The sequence below is a fragment of the Trachypithecus francoisi genome, unplaced genomic scaffold (genome assembly GCF_009764315.1).
Source record: "Trachypithecus francoisi isolate TF-2019V2 unplaced genomic scaffold, Tfra_2.0 Lachesis_group20, whole genome shotgun sequence".
NCBI lineage: Eukaryota > Metazoa > Chordata > Mammalia > Primates > Cercopithecidae > Trachypithecus > Trachypithecus francoisi.
In genome coordinates, this window is record NW_022681466.1 from 36,745,698 (window position 1) to 36,763,466 (window position 17,769).

The window sequence follows — 17,769 nt, forward strand, 5'->3', positions numbered from 1 at the left end:
GCAAGAATATCCAGGACTTGAACTCGGCTCTGCACCAAGCAGATCTAATAGACATCTACAGAACTCTCTACCCCAAATCAACAGAATATATTCTTCTCAGCACCACATTGTACTTATTCCAAAATTGACCACATAGTTGGAAGTAAAGTACTCCTAACCAAATGTAAAATAACAGAAATCACAATAAACTGTCAGACCACAGTGCAATCAAATTAGAACTTAGGATTAAGAAACTCACTCAAAACCGCACAACTACTTGGAAACTGAACAACCTGCTCCTGAATGACTACTGGGCAAATAACGCAATGAAGGCAGAAATAAAGATGTTCTTTGAAACCAGTGAGAACAAAGACACAACGTACCAGAATCACTGGGACACATTTAAAGCAGTGTGTAGAGGGAAATTTATAGCACTAAATGCCCACAAGAGAAAGCAGGAAAGATCTCAAATCAGCAGCCTAACATCACAATTAAAAGAACTAGAGAAGCAAGAGCAAACAAATTCAAAAGCTAGCAGAAGGCAAGAAATAACTAAGATCAGATCAGAACTGAAGGAGATAGAGACACACACACAAAAAAACCCTTCAAAAAAATCAATGAATCCAGGATCTGGTTTTTTGAAAAGATCAACAAAATTGATAGACCACTAGCAAGACTAATGAAGAAAGAGAAGAATCAAATAGACACAATAAAAAAAGATAAAGGGGATATGACCACTGATCCCACAGAAATGCAAACTACCATCAGAGAATACTGTAAACACCTCTAAGCAAATGAACTAGAAAATCTGGAAGAAATGGATAAGTGCCTGGATATGCACACCCTCCCAAGACTAAACCAGGAAGAAGTTGAATCTCTGAATAGACCAATAACAGGCTCTGAAATTGAGGCAATAATTAGTAGCCTACCAACCAAAGAGAGTCCAGGACCAGACAGATTCACAGCCGAATTCTACCAGAGGTACAAAGAGGAGCTGGTACTATTCCTTCTGAAACTTTTCCAATCAATAGAAAAAGAGGGAACCCTCTCGAACTCATTTTATGAGGCCAGCATCATCCTGATACCAAAGCCTGGGAGAGACACAACAAAAAAAGAGAATTTTAGACTAATATCCCTGATGCACATCGATGCAAAAATCCTCAATAAAATACAGGCAAACCGAATCCAGCAGCACATCCAAAAGCTTATCCACCAAGATCAAGTTGGCGTCATCCCTGGGATGCAAGGCTGGTTCAACATATGCAAATCAGTAAACACAGTCCATCACATAAACTGTACCAAAGACAAAAACCACATGATTATCTCAATAGATGCAGAAAAGGCCCTCAACAAATTTTAACAACGCTTCATGCTAAAAACTCTCAATAAACTAGGTATTGATGGAACATATCTCAAAATAATAAGACCCATAGCCAGTATCATACTGAATGGACCCAGACTGGAAGCATTCCCTTTGAAAACTGGCACAAGACAGGGATGCCCTCTCTCATCACTCCTATTCAGCATGGTGTTGGAAGTTCTGGCCAGGGCAATCAGGCAAGAGAAAGAAAGAAAGGGTATTCAAATAAGAAAAGAGGAAGTCAAGTTGTCCCTGTTTGCAGATAACATGATTGTATATTTAGAAAACCCCATCATCTCAGCCCAAAATCTCTTTAAGCTGATAAGCAACTTCAACAAAGTCTCAGGATACAAAATCAATGTACAAAAATCACAAGCATTCCTGTACACCAATAACAGACAAACAGGGAGCCAAATAATGAGTAAACTCCCATTCACAATTGCTACAAAGAGAATAAAATACCTAGGAATCCATTACAAGGGATGTGAAGGACCTCTTCAAGGAGAACTACAAACTACTGCTCAAGGAAATAAAAGAGAACACAAACGAATGGAAGAACATTCCATGCTCATGGATAGGAAGAATCAATATTGTGAAAATGGCCATACTGCCCAAGGTAATTTATAGATTAAATACCATCCCTATCAAGCTACCAATGACTTTCTTCACAGAATTGAAAGAAACTAAAGTTCATGTGGAATCAATAAAGAGCCCGCATTGCCAAGACAATCCTAAACAAAAAGAAGAAAGCTGGAGGCATCGTGCTACCTGACTTTATACTACAAGGCTGCGGTAACCAAAACAGCATTGTACTGGTACCAAAATAGAGATATAGACCAATGGAACAGAACAGAGGCCTCAAAAATAACACCACACATCTACAATCATCTGATCTTTTACAAACCTGACAAAAACAATAAATGGGGAAAGGATTCCCTGTTTAATAAATAGTGCTGGAAACACTGGCTAGCCATATGTAGAAAGCTGAAACTGGATCCCTTCCTTACACCTTATACAAAAATTAATTCAAGATGGATTAAAGACTTAAATGTTAGACCTAAAACCATAAAAACCGTACAAGAAAACCTAGGCATTACCATTCAGGACATAGGCATGGGCAAGGACTTCATGACTTAAACACCAAAAGTAATGGCAGCAGAAGCCAAAATTGACAAATGGGATCTAATTAAACTAAAGAGCTTCTGCACAGCAAAAGAAACTACCATCAAAGTGAACAGGCAACCTAAAGAATGGGAGAAAATTTTTGCAATCTACCCATCTGACAAAGGGCTAATACCTAGAATCTACAAAGAACTTAAACAAGTTTACAAGAAAAAAATCAACCCCATCAAAAAGTGGGCAAAGGATATGAACAGTCACTTTTCAAAAGAAGACATTTATGCAGCCAACAGACACGAAAAATACTCATCATCACTGGTCATCAGAGAAATGCAAATCAAAACCACAATGAGATACCATCTCACACCAGTTAGAATGGCAGTCATTAAAAAGTCAGGAAACAACAGGTGTTGGAGAGGATGTGGAGAAATAGGAACACTTTTACACTGTTGGTGGGATTGTAAACTAGTTCAACCATTATGGAAAAGAGTATGGCAGTTCCTCAAGGATCTAGAACTAGATGTACCATATGACCCAGCCATCCCACTACTGGGTATATACCCAAAGGATTATAAATTATTCTACTACAAAGACACATGCACACGTATGTTTATTGCGGCACTATTCACAATAGCAAAGACTTGGAATCAACCCAAATGTCCATCTGTGACAGACTGGATTAAGAAAATGTGGCACATATACACCATGGAATACTATGCAGCCATTAAAAAGGATGAGTTCATGTCCTTTGTAGGGACATGGATGCAGCTAGTAACCATCATTCTTAGCAGACTATCACAAGAAGAGAAAACCAAACACCGCATGTTCTCACTCATAGGTGGTAACTGAACAATGAGATCACTTGGACTCGGGAAGGGGAACATCACACACTGGGGCCTATCATGGGGAGGGGGGAGGGGGGAGGGATTGCATTGGGAGTTATACATGATATAAATGATGACTTGATGGGTGCTGACGAGTTGATGGGTGCAGCACACCAACATGGCACAAGTATACATATGTAACAAACCTGCATGTTATGCACATGTACCCTAGAACTTAAAGTATAATAAAAAAATAAATAAATAAAAAATAAAAAGTCAGGAAACAACAGATGCTGAAGAGCATGTGGAGAAATAGGAACGTTTTTACACTGTTGGTGGGAGTGTAAACTGGTTCAACCGTTGTGGAAGACAGTGTGGTGATTCCTCAAGGATCTAGAACTAGAAATAGCATTTGACCCAGCAATCCCGTTACTGGGTATATACCCAAAGGATTATAAATCATGCTGCTATAAAGACATGCACACGTGTGTTTATTGCGGCACTATTGACGATAGCAAGTACATGGAACCAACCCAGATATTCATCAGTGTTAGACTGGATTAAGAAAATGTGGCACATATACACCATGGAATACTATGCAGCCATAAAAAAGGATGAGTACATGTCCTTTGTAGGGACATGGATGAAGCTGGAAACCATCATTCTGAGCAAATTATTGCAAGGACAGAAAACCAGCCACCACATGTTCTCACTCATAGGTGGGAATTGAACAGTGAGAACACTTGGACACAGGGCAGGGAATATCACACACCGGTGCCTGTCGTGGGGTAGGGGGATAGGGGAGGGATAGCGTTAGGAGAAATGCCTAATGTAAATGATGAGTTAATGGGTGCAGCAAACCAACCTGGCATGTGTAACCTGCATGTTGTGCACATTTACCATAGAACTTAAGAGTATAATAAAAAAACTCTTTAATCCTAAAAAGTAAAATTAAAAAATTGTTTTTTAGAAAGGACTGCATTATTAAGTAGGACTATCACCCTGACCAAGATCTTTTCTGACAGGCCACATCTTTATTGTGATGAGGCTATTCAAAGGGAAAACTAAACATTTTTTAACAGGCATATGTTTTTAAATGGTTTGAATTTGTTTATTTCTTAAACAAGTGTTTAGTTTGATGCTTATAGGCAAGGAACACATTTCTTAAAATTAAGTTTTTAATCGAAATAGTAACCTGGCCGGGCGTGGTGGCTCACACCTGTAATCCCCGACTTTGGGAGGCTGAGGCAGACAGATCGTCTGAGGTCAGGCGTTTGAGACCAGCCTGACCAACATGGAGAAACCCCGTCTCTACTAAAAATACAAAAGTAACTGGGTGTGGTAGTGCATGCCTGTAATCTCAGCTACTCAGGAGGCTGAAGTAGGAGAATCGCTTGAACCCAGGAGGCATAGATTGCAGTGAGCCTTGATCACACCATTGCACTCCAGCCTGGGCAACAGGAGCAAACCTCTGTCTCTAAAAAAAAAGAAATAGTAACCTATCCTGCGGTCACTGGATTGATACTTCTTCTAATTACAGCGAATGTCCACTTCATTTTCAGGCACAAATGGTCATTGTAAGAAGCTGTGACAGCTGCCACAATTGTGCTGTTGTCTTCTTTTCATAACTTCTTTTGAAAACAAATAAGGATCTCATTCATTTTGAACAGAGAAAATAAATTTAGTTCAGGATTTGACTTAGCTGAAGCCCAGCTCTCTTGTACTATTTTCCTTGAGTTTAGGTAAATTCTAGGGTCAATATTACAAGTTTTGATTTTATGCTCTAGAATAAACCTAAATTTTTAGGGATTTTCAAGCTAAGAACCAAATGAAATTAAGTACATTGTATAAATGTTTTCCTTCTCAACAAGATGTGAATGAAATAGATGTTATATGTGAATAGTTCATTTCACTAGGCTATAAAATCAATTATCAAGATAAAAATAGTATTTATTTATTTAGGAGACAGGGTCTTACTGTGTTACCCAGGGTGGTCTTGAACTCTTGGCCTCAAGGGCTCCTTCCATCTTGGCCTCTAAAAATGCTGGAATTACAGGCATGAGCCACTGTATCTGGCCTAATACAGATCATTTTTAACCAGATATTAGAGAACTAAAAAGGCAAAAAGGGAACAGTTGGTTATTATAGACAAAGCAGCTGTGAGAATTGGCTACCATACCTATGGCTTGGGGAACCAAGGAAAGAGATTGGAATTATTAAAAATTAGAAGTTGGAGGGGTTTGCCCCATGAAGCTAGGATGCTGCTAGACTGTTACTAGTGCCTTAGAGGTCTGAAAAGAGGGCCCTTGGGTCTAGGATCTAGACCTCTAGGAGGGGCAACCTGGATGTCTATTGCTGGTGTTTGATGGAGTGCTGTGAAACTGGTTTTGCAAGCATTGGAAAACTGCAAATGGTATTGACTATTATTTAATGGAATGAACTACCACCACCAAAGAAAAGAAGCAAACCCTGGGGTGTTTTTGTTAGCAGGAACCTCACTAACAGATACAGAAAGGAGAGTGTCCTTTGCTCTTCCAGTCTTGCAGCCCTTTTCTCTAGTGCCTCCTATTGGCTGAGCCAAACAGGGAGCTAGCTAGCAAAAAGAAATGTGGTTTGCAGAGTCCTTGTTCAGCATCCTCAAACAGACTCTAGTAGTGTGGGTTTGAAGCTGAGAGACAATATTCTCATAACCAGCACAATACACAATATGTTGGAATGATAAGTAGAATATTGCTTAGTATGAATATGAATAATAACCTCATTTTTCTGCTCAATTTGGTGAGGAACCTAGAAAGATCGAAAGCACAGTTCTCTCCAACTAATTAAAAAATTGCTTAATTACATGTAGCTTTAATTAAATATAAAACATGAGTCTGTGCAAAATATAACATTTTGTTGACTCAGACATTAATACTATTAAGACACCATATTTTTTGTGTGCCAAGAAAAAAAATGCAGCCAATTATTGTAATATACCATTAGTTTTATGACGTACTCTAATTTCAGAGTGTTTTTGTTGTTGTTGTTGTTGTTTGAGACAAGGTCTGACTCTGTTGCCCAGGCTGGAGGGCAGTGGTGCGATCTCCGCTCACTGCAGTCTCTGCCTCCCAGGTTCAAGCCATTCTCCCACCCCAACCTCTGAGTAGCTGGGACTACAGGCACTTGCGACCACACCTGGCTTACTTTTGTTTCTTTTGTAGAGACAGGGTTTTGCCATGTTGCCCAGGCTGGTCTCAGATAATTTCAGAGATTTTTTAATGGGCAAAAAAATGTGTTTTAGAACATACCACGATGGTATGTTACTTTGTGTTTTCTGGTTATTGTAACTAATCCTGAATAGCACTAAGAAATTATTCCTTAATAACTATTGCAGTATAGGGACTACAGACTTAGCCTCTGAAGTCACATTGTGTGCATCCAAATCTTTTCACTTACTGGATTATAAGCTTTGGTTTTCCTGTGACTCAAGTTTTTTCATCTGTTACTTTGGGGCAGTTATTGCATTTAAGTTGAAGATGTGTTGTGAAAGTTAATGAGTTCATGTGGTTACCACAATACGAAGTGTTTTACATGGTGTAGTAACAGTGTATTAAATGTTAGTCATTTTTAGGGGTCAGAATCCTCAAAAAGATTATATGTTGAGGAAACATTGTCCAGGACAGTAATTTCCTGTTAAAAAAAAATGAGATAATCAGTTAAGTATCATGGTCTTTTTATAATCTGTGTATCCTCTGTTATGTGCTGCTATACTGAGATTAAGTATATTCAGATTTATCTTCTTTGAGATTGTGTATTGGGAGATGCTAAAGTTATGTGTACTTTCCAAGATGAAAATAGCAAAATAATTTAGTTAGCTCATTAGCTGGAAAATAACAACTCTTAGGCCATGGAGTATTCTTACAAGGTTGAAACTTTTGATTCCTTATTCAAGGTCTTAGCCTTAATCCTCCTTCCTCTAGTTCAAAACTTTTTTTTTTTTTTTGAGACGGAGTCTTGCTCTGTCGCCGGGGCTGGAGTGCAGTGGCCGGATCTCAGCTCACTGCTGCAAGCTCCGCCTCCCGGGTTCACGCCATTCTCCTGCCTCAGCCTCCCGAGTAGCTGGGACTACAGACGCCCGCCACCTTGCCCGGCTAGTTTTTTTTGTATTTTTTTTTAGTAGAGACGGGGTTTCACAGTGTTCGCCAGGATGGTCTCGATCTCCTGACCTCGTGATCCGCCCGTCTCGGCCTCCCAAAGTGCTGGGATTACAGGCTTGAGCCACCGCGCCCGGCCCAAAACTTTTTAATAAAAGTCTCACAATTCATACCTGTGTTTTATGCTAAACACAAGACTTTAATGTCTTTTTTTTTTTTTTTTTAAATTTAGGTGATATTCACTGTCAGCATGTCATTTTAGCTTTCAGGCTATTAAGTTATCTAAAGTTGGTGTTTCTTATTTTTTTAGGTGGCTTTCTTTCAGATGCAGGCTGGTACAGTGATGCTGAGAAAGTTTTTCTGTCCTGCCTTCAGTTGTGTACTCTACATGATGAGATGCTTCATTGGTTTCGTGCAGTAGAATGTTGTGTGAGGTAAGTTGGAACATATCCTGTAATTATGTGCTATAATGGTATTTAGTGGTTTTTATAGTTTTAGCTGTTATAAGTATATGCCAACATTTGAGTAAATCTCTGAGATGATGTTTATATGTCATAGTTTCACTAGTCTGGCATCCTCTCATCTCTAAAATATAGTTAATCTGCTATAGACAGTTAGGTTAGATTTAAGTGTTATGAACCAGAATGTGTTTCTTTTTTTATTTGTATTTTTGAAATGGAGTCTCACTCTGTTACCCAGGCTGGACTGCAGTAGTGCAATCTTGACTCACTGCAACCTCCATGTCCTGGGTTCAAGTGATTCCCCTGTCTCAGCCTTCGGAGTGCTGGGATTACAGGCATGTGCCACCATGCCTGGCTAACTTTTTTAATTTTTAGTAGAGAGGGGGTTTTGCCACATTGGTCAGGCTGGTCTCGAACTCCTAACCTCAGGTGATCCACCCGCCTTGGCCTCCCAAAGTACTGGGATTACAGGCAGGAGCTACTGTGCCCGGCCCAGAATGTGTTTCTTATGTATCTTTTTGCTTTATCATAGAGCTTGTTTGTTTATTCATTCAACAAGTATTTATTGAATACTTATGTACTAGGAACTGTGGTAGACACTGGATGCTAGGAAACAAAAATGTACTTTTCCTTGAGTGTTACTTTTGTACCCCCTGCTTTGTTTACATTTCCATAATTGTGCATAACAAAATTAGTGCTTTATGAGTAACTTTTCTTTGAGGATACATTTATTAATTTTTTACAGATGTCCTTAAAGTCAAGCAAATCTAGAAGTAACTCTGCTTTATTGTCCTTATTTTTTTCGGCACATGTTACATCTACCTTTATTTTCTTCTTTTTTTTTTTTTTTTGAGACGGAGTCTCGCTCTGTCACCCAGGCTGGAGTGCAGTGGCCAGATCTCAGCTCACTGCAAGCTCCGCCTCCCGGGTTCACGCCATTCTCCTGCCTCAGCCTCCCGAGTAGCTGGGACTACAGGCGCCCGCCACCTCGCCCAGCTAGATTTTTGTATTTTTTTTAGTAGAGACGGGGTTTCACTGTGTTAGCCAGGATGGTCTTGATCTCTTGACCTTGTGATCCGCCCGTCTCGGCCTCCCAAAGTGCTGGGATTACAGGCTTGAGCCACTGCGCCCGGCCCATCTACCTTTATTTTCATACAGGTTTTCTCTTTGTCTCCCAATTTGATTTGGCATTTCTTAAAAAGAATTTTTTATATAAAACTAAAAATTAAAGTCAAAAAATTAAACAGCAGAAATTCTTTATCCTAAGTTAACTAAAGTCCAATCAATTTATTGAATTTACAGTCTTCTATTTTTATAGAATTAAGGTACATGTTTCCTAGGTATTTTTTAGATGAGTTAATTGAATCTGAATCCCTTTAAAACTAGAATATTCTCCTATAAAACCATTATATTTTTGTTTTGGGGTTTTTTTAAATACATTTTTTATTTTATTTGTTTTTATTAGAAATGATGTTTCGCTGTGTTGCCCAGTCCGGTCTCCAACTCCTGGGCTCAAGCAGTCCTCTTGCCTGGGCCTCCCAAAGTGCTGGGATTACAGGCATGAGTCACCACACCCAAGCCAGATTATTGTTGATTTAAGCTAAAATTGAGTAAAACTCTCTTTTTTTTTTTTTTGGCCAGTTCAGTCTTTTGAGGCTGTCATTGCCCTTTTTTATACAAGGCTTATCTATGTCAGACAGACATTCAAATCCTGAAGTTAATTTTGTAATATGGAAACTTAATTATAAATAATATTTTAGAAGATGATAATTTCCCACATATACTTTAGAAGTGTATGATAAATTATAGGAATCTGTGTGTGCAGAAACTGTAAAAGAATTAGTATTTAGCCCTATAATTTATAGTACTCATAAAAATAATTGCTCATTTTTTCCCCTCTTCTGCCTATTTTGTATTTTTAGGAATAGGAGACTAGACTATCCCATATGGGATTTGAGGGGTTAGTTATATATTTCTATGTACATAAACTAGTTAATTTGGAACAGAAAGGGGATTTTGTATGATTTTATCATAGATTATTCACTATAGCAATCTTGACCAAAAGATAAAGCACATTCTTTTTTGTATGTGCTTTTTTTGTTCACATATTCACATTTATTTCACCCAAATACCTGTGTTTCTTCTGATTTTAAAATTCCTGTATAAATTTGACTTTAGCCTTATCAAAAGGTTTAGTTTTCTCACAAGACAAGCCAGTTTCCTTCTCTCCTTCCTAGTGTGTCATCTTTAGCAAGTAGCTCACATCGTTATGGTTGCAAATGTTAATAGGCAGTGAGAAGAAGGGAGGGCAAAAAGTGCATGACAGCTGACTCTTCTTTTTTAAATCAGAAAAAAATTGCTTTCCCAGAAGTCTAACCCTATCTCTTGGATTACCTTTCTTTTAAACTGGAAACTGGGATACATTCTACACAACTTCTAATCTGTGTAATATAGTTTGAGGAGCAAAACATTTTCAATTGTGCATGAATTAACTCATGGGTCTACATTAAGGAAGAAAACATGAAGAATATTGGGTAGATAACTGTCAGTGCAGTGGCTCACGACTGTAATCCCAGCACTTTGGGAGGCCAAGATTTGAGGATTGCTTGAGCTGAGGAATTGGAGACCAGCAAGACCCCATTTCTATAAAAAATATTTAAAATAAATAAGAACAATAGTTAATCAACAATTCAGAACTAGCTGTCTTTTTAGCAAGCACATGTGAAACTAGAATATTGTCTGGACCAAGGAACAAAGCCATTTATAATGCCAGCTCACTGCCTGTATACCAAGACATTAGTCTTTATGAATTTGAAATTTCAAAACAAAATTTGCCTTTATTCAACTAACCTTGCCAAATTCTTGGTCATTACAAGTGTATTTAATATAATTTATTTATAATAAGTACTTTTTTTCATCTACTTAGTATCATTTGACAAGATGATTAAAATTTGATGGCTTAGTCTTTTTTTAAGGCAGAGAGAAATTTGAGGTATTAGTTGACTATGTGTTTAATTGAATTGGAAAAGAAGTGTTTTGCAGAACAGATACGAATCAAATCCTGTGGCCAATCCCAGGGGCTTTGAGCCTGAGGCAAGAATAAAAGTATGTTTTTCAATTTAATGTCAATAAACCAATTTCTAATATGGGGATAGTGGCAAACCATTATACAACAAAGGTCAGAGAACCTTCCTAGCCTTTCTTGATAGAAAGTAGTTAAAACTGGTACTATTTTTCAGTCCTTTTGTATTCTTTGGAGACTCTGCCTATTTCCATTTATTCATTTTCTATTTAATGGCTTTGTTTTTCTTGCTTATACATGTCTGTGGCCAAACATACCCAGAAAGCTATGAGGAAGAAAATTGTTGTCTATAACCCTGCTGCTCAGAAATAGCCACAGTTGCTGAATTGTTTGTTTTGGGGGGATGACAAACTTAAAATCACACCTGCAGCCCCCTTTTCAATTTTTTCTTTGGAGCTTATCAGTCCATGTGAGCATGGTTTGTTTAAGGTCAAGAATTTTCTAGAACCTCCAGATAAGGGAACAGAGATTGCCTTTGGGCTTGTGAGAGTTAGGCAGAACAAACTTACTTTTTATTTTAAATCCTTTTCTACTGTTCATTATGCTTTTAAACAATTGACATGTATTCCTTTAGTGGTTTTTTTTTTTTTTAATGATAAAAAAGAACTTCTTGAACTGGACGGTGGGGTGGGGTTGGGTAGTGTATGTATGTGTGTGTGTGTGTGCGCGCATGCATATGTTTGTAAAGAGTTGAATGTGGCCGGGCATGGTGGCTCACGCCTGTAATCCCAGCACTTTGGGAGGCTGAGGCGGGTGGATCATGAGGTCAGGAGATCGAGACCATCCTGGCTAACATGGTGAAACCCCGTCTCTACTAAAAAGTACAAAACATTAGCTGGGCGTGGTGGCAGGCACCTGTATTCCCAGCTACTCGGGAGGCTGAGGCAGGAGAATGGCATGAACCCGGGAGGGTGGAGCTTGCAGTGAAAGAAGATCGCATCACTACACTCCAGCCTGGGCAACAGAGCAAGACTCTGTCTCAAAGAAAAAAAAAAAAAAAGGGTTGAATGTGGATTGAAAGAACCCTGGGCAGTTGAATTTCCTGAAAGCCAAAGATAAATAGAAATTAGAAGCTAGAAGAAAGCAGCAGTATCTTAGTTACCAAGAGAAAATACTGTACCTCACCAGTTTGAAAGGAAAAAGAAACAAATTTCAAATATATGAAGACTCAGTATATCTCCATTTACTTTATCTGAGGAAAATAATCGAGGGACTTCTCTAACCAAATGCCAGCCAGGCATAGTACCTTACGCCTGTAATCCCAGCACTTTGGGAGACCAAGGCAGGAGGATCGTTTGAGCTCAGGAGTTTGAGACCTGCCTGGGCAATATAATGAGACATGTTATGTTATGTTATGTTATGACATGACTGAGTCTTTTTATTTTTTTTTAAATTTTTTTATTTTTTGAGACGGAGTCTTGCTCTGTCACCCAGGCTGGAGTTCTATACGATGGTGCGATCTCGGCTCACTGCAAGCTCCGCCTCCTGGGTTCACGCCATTCTCCTACCTCAGCCTCCTGAGTAGCTGGGACTACAGGCAGCCACCATCACGCCCAGCTAATTTTTTTGTATTTTTAGTAGAGACCGGGTTTCACCATGTTAGCCTGGATCATCTTGATCTCCCGAGCTCGTGATCCACCTGCTCTGGCCCCCCAAAGTGCTGGGATTACAGGCGTCAGCCACTGCACCTGGCCTCTATTTTATTTTAAAATAAAATTTTTAAACTTTTGTTTAAGTTCTTATATTGATAATAACAAATCCCAAGGTAGGGGAAGATGATATAAAAACAGTGGTAGGTGGCCGGGCACGGTGGCTCAAGCCTGTAATCCCAGCACTTTGGGAGGCCGAGACGGGCGGATCACGAGGTCAGGAGATCGAGACCATCCTGGCTAACATGGTGAAACCCCGTCTCTACTAAAAAAATACAAAAAAAAACTAGCTGGGCGAGGTGGTGGGCGCCTGTAGTCCCAGCTACTCGGGAGGCTGAGGCAGGAGAATGGCATAAACCCGGGAGGCAGAGCTAGCAGTGAGCTGAGATCCGGCCACTGCACTCCAGCCCGGGTGACAGAGCGAGACTCCGTCTCAAAAAAAAAAAAAAAAAAAAAAACAGTGGTAGGTAATGAATATTGTAATGTATGTCTCACATGTAAATGGAGTAGGAAGAGAATGAAGAACAAATTGAGAATTTGTAATAGGCCTCAAATAAGGATGCTTTTCAAACCAGAGGTGAAAAGGAAATTTTAGAAATAACAAAAAACAAAAATTTACCATGTCAAACCTATTATAGATTTAGTGTTCCTAATCCAGAAATTTGAAATCTGAAACGTGATTGGTCCCAAACATTTCAAATAAGGATACTCGACCTGTATTTTGAACAATAAAGTAGTACTTAGGAAAGAAATGTTAACCTGAAACTTCAGTTAGTGCTAATGTCAGGAAGCTTTATAGAGACCACCTAGCAAAATTTTCTTTCTAAAGACGTAATGAGGCTGGGTGTGGTGGCTCAATGCCTGTAATCCCAGCACTTTGATAGGCCGGGGTGGGTGGGATCACCTAAGGTCAGGAGTTCTAGACCAACCTGGCCAACATGGTGAAACCCTGTCTCTACTAAAAATACAAAACAATTAACTGGGCGTGGTGGTGGGTGCCTGTGATCCCAGCTACTTCGGGAGGCTGAGGAAGGAGAATTGCTTGAACCTGGGAGGTGGAGGTTGCAGTGAGCTGAGATTGCACCATTACACTCCAGCCTGGGTGACAGTGTGAGACTCTGTCTCAAAAAAAAAAAAAAAAGTAATGAAATTTAGCAGATTTAGAATATTCTGGAGGTCATGACCTTATAGTTGTAAGAGTTGGATAATTTTATTAACTGGCTTTTTAAAGATTACTTTGAAAAGTGATGGAGTAGTTCAGTTGTGGAGATCATGGATGTCTACTTGCCATAGGAGAAATTGAAAAGCCCAGCAGTCCTAATGCTTTGCAAATGGTTACTGGTAGCTTTGGATTAAATTTCTGGTGACATCATACAGAGATTCAGAAGTACTGGTTTTCAAACAAGTGAAAATGTTTTACTCTAAAAAGCTGTCATTCCAAAGAAGGATTTATTTAACAGATAAAATAAAAACTGTCAGATGACTCCAGAAATGACTATGGTGATGATGAAGCTAAATGTTTAAGGTACATGTGAATAATTTGGATAAAGTTTTGTAAATTGTGAGGAGGAAAAGTGATTTTTGAAAATTTAATTTAGATTTTAAATATGTAGGTATAAGGAAAGATTTAAATGTTATAAATTTTTATTCTTTTTGTTTTTAATAGAAAAGGGACCTCAGTATGTTGTTCAGACTGGTCTCAAACTCCTGGGCTCAAGTGATCCTTCTGCCTTGGCCTCCCAAAGTACTGGGCTTACAAGCATTACCACCACACTTGGCCTTAAATAAAAATTATAAGTGTTTTAATGTTATCACATATATCCCCAAAACTTGATATATATGAGTTGGCAAAAATAGTTTTAGATGGAAAATGGAAGTTCATCTTACATTCAGGTTGTTTTTTAATAGACATATAGCCTATTTTTAAAATACACATTTGGGAGAATGGAGGAGTTCAAGTGTTACAAAGTTCTCATCTTAGTGGGTAGAGTAGGAAAGGGCATCATTATTTAATGTTTAAACATTATCAGTGCTAGAGGTGGGTATTTAATGCCTTGGTTAATAGAAAAGTGTGATAGAACTTCCAAACTAGGATGGTGCGAATATGGGTGAGAATGATTTGAAACTTGACCAAGCTATATATAAGCAAAGAGAATAGAGGACATAACTGATTATGATAAATGAAAGATAAGATGAAAAGGTTAGACCAAATACAATTATCATCACAATACATGTGAATGGGTTCAATTATCCTACCTAAAGATGGTAGTTACCAAGAGGGTTAAAAAATAAAAGCTAGTGCTATATCATAAAAAGGAAACACCCCAAAACAATAATACTAACAATAAGGAAGAATTCAGGGTAAAAGTCATTAGTTGATACAAAAGGGATATTGATAATAGAATGTATAATTCACAAAAAGGTCATAAACCTGTGTGTAGCAAATAAGATAGGAGCCACCTACATAAGCAGTGCACCTTAAAAATACAAAAAAGATAAAAAGATAATCAGTACAATATTGAGTGCCTCCAGGGTAGGGTAATTCTGAATATATAGAGGTTATTAAGGAACTAGGTTCTTTCAATCTGTCTGCTAATTCTTTGTGTACCAGTCATTTCTTTGGCTAGCTCACCAGTGCTTGTAAGATTGCTGCCATTGTTTTGAGGTATCAGATGCAGATTCCACATTCTCTAGCAGAAGAAACACTCTCACACTGATGTCCTCCCTGACTTGAAATTAAAACCATACCAGACTAACAAAGAGAAAAAGAAGACTCAAATAACTAAAATCAGAAATGGGACTTGGAACGTTACTACCAACCTTCCACAAATAAAAAGGATTTAAGGAGAATCCTATGAACAGTTGAACACCAGCAAATTAGATAACAAATAAAATGGACACATTTTTTAGAAATGGACAAATTACCTAAATACTCCAAGAAGAAATAGAAAATCTTACGAGACCTATAACAAGTAAAGAAATTAAATCCATAATCAAAAACCTTCCAACAAAGTCCAGGACTGAAGACTTCACTAGTGAATTCTATCAAACATTTAAAAAATTAGCACTAGTTGTTCTCAAACTCTTCCAGGAAATTGCAGAGGAAGCAACACTTCCTAACTCATTTTGTTTTGTTTTATTTTTATTTTTATTTTTATTTTCATTTACATGTATTTGCTTTATTTTATGAGACAGAGTCTTACTCTTTTGCCCAGGCTGGAGTGCAGTGGCACAGTCTCAGCTCACTGCAACTTCTGCCTCCCAGGTTCAAGCAATTCTCCTGCCTCACCTTCCCAAGTAGCTGGAATTACAGGTGCCCACCACCACACCTGGCTAATTTTTGTATTTTTAGTAGAGATGGGGTTTCGCCATCTTGACCAGGCTGGTCTCGAACTCCTGACCTCAGGTGACCCGCCCACCTTGGCCTCCCAAAGTGCTAGGATTACGGGTGTGAGCCACTGCACCCAGTCCCTAACTAATTTTAAAAGGCTAACGTTACCTGATACCAAAGACCAAAAATGACATCACAAAAGAGACAATTTCAGACGAGTATCTCTTATGAATATAGATGGAAAAAATCGTCAACAAAATACTAGCAAATCTAATAGAATATTAACAGGATTTTTACACTATGACCAAGTGAGATTTATCCCAGGATTGCAAGGATGGTTCAACATAAGAACATCAGTGTGATACACCATGTTAATAAGGTGAAGGGGAAAAAAAAAAAAAAGAAGTTTATCTCAGTTGACACAGAAAAGTTGTTGAGCAAAATCTAACACCTTTTCATGATTAAAAAAAAATTCGGCCGGGCGCGGTGGCTCAAGCCTATAATCCCAGCACTTTGGGAGGCCCAGACGGGCGGATCACGAGGTCAGGAGATCGCGACCATCCTGGCCTACACAGTGAAACCCCGTCTCTATTAAAAACTACAAAAAACTAGCCAGGCGATATGGCAGGCGCCTGTAGTCCCAGCTACTCAGGAGGCTGAGGCAGGAGAATGGTGTAAACCCGGGAGGCGGAGCTTGCAGTGAGCCGAGATCGCGCCACTGCACTTCAGCCTGGGCGACACAGCGAGACTCCGTCTCAAAAAAAAAAAAAAAAAAAATTCACAAAGCTAGAAATAGAAAGGAACTTCCTCAGTATGATAAAGAGTATTTATGAAAAACTCACAATTAACATCATACTCTATAGTGAAAGACTAGAAGATTCCCCCATAGATCAGGAACAAGACATAGATGCCTGCTTTTACTAGTGGTTTTCAACGTTGTACTAGAAGCTTTAGCAGAAGAAATTTGACAAGAAAAAGAAAAAGCATCGGTATTGGAAAGGAAGAAATAAAACTATAGATTCGTTGGACTTAATCAAAATAAAAAACTTCTGTACATCAAAAAACATCAAGAAAATAAAAAGACAATCTATGGAATGGGAGAAAATATTTGCAAATCATATGTCAATTAGGGTTCTAGTATCCAGAATATATCAAGAACTACAACTACAAACAACACAATTTAAAAATGAGGCTGGGCCCCGTGGCTTACACCTGTAATCCCAGCAGTTTGGGAGTTCGAGGCAGACAGATCATCTGAGGTCAGGAGTTCGAGACCAGTCTGGCCAACATGGTAAAACTCTGTCTCTACTAAAAAATATAACAAGAGTGAAACTCTGTTAAAAAACTAATTAATGAATTAATTTTTATTTTTATTTTCATTTACATGTATTTGCTTTATTTTATGAGACAGAGTCTTACTCTTTTGCCCAGGCTGGAGTGCAGTGGCATGATCTCGGCTCACTGCAACTTCCACCTCCCAGGTTCAACCGATTCTCCTGCCTCAGCCTCCCAAGTAGCTGGGATTACAGGTGCCCACCACCTGTAATTATTAATTAATTAATAAAATAAAGAGTAGGCTGGGCATGGTGGCTCACATCTGTAATCCCAGCACTTTGGGAGGCTGAGGCAGAAGGATTTCTTGAGCTCAGGAGTTTGAGACCCGTCTAAGCAAAATAGCAAGACTTCGTCTCTGTTAAAATAATTTTTAAAAAAATCAACCAGCTGTGGTGGCACGAGCCTGTAGTCTCAGCTACTTAGGAGGCTGAGGTGGGAGGATCACTTAAGCACAAGAGATCATGACTGTAGTGAGCTTGATCATGCCACTGCTCTC

The 17,769-nt window shown here is 38.8% G+C and overlaps 1 protein-coding gene across 3 annotated transcripts in view; it reads left to right on the forward strand.

Moving 5' to 3' along the window:
* The window catches only part of APPBP2 (amyloid beta precursor protein binding protein 2), an 82,621-nt gene that overhangs the window by 40,084 nt on the left and 24,768 nt on the right, over nt 1-17,769 (forward strand). For all 3 annotated transcript variants that reach the window (XM_033183774.1, XM_033183776.1, XM_033183775.1), the window contains one exon: nt 7,726-7,849. In XM_033183774.1, the coding sequence (XP_033039665.1) occupies nt 7,726-7,849 (124 nt within the window). The remainder of the gene's footprint in view (nt 1-7,725; nt 7,850-17,769) is intronic.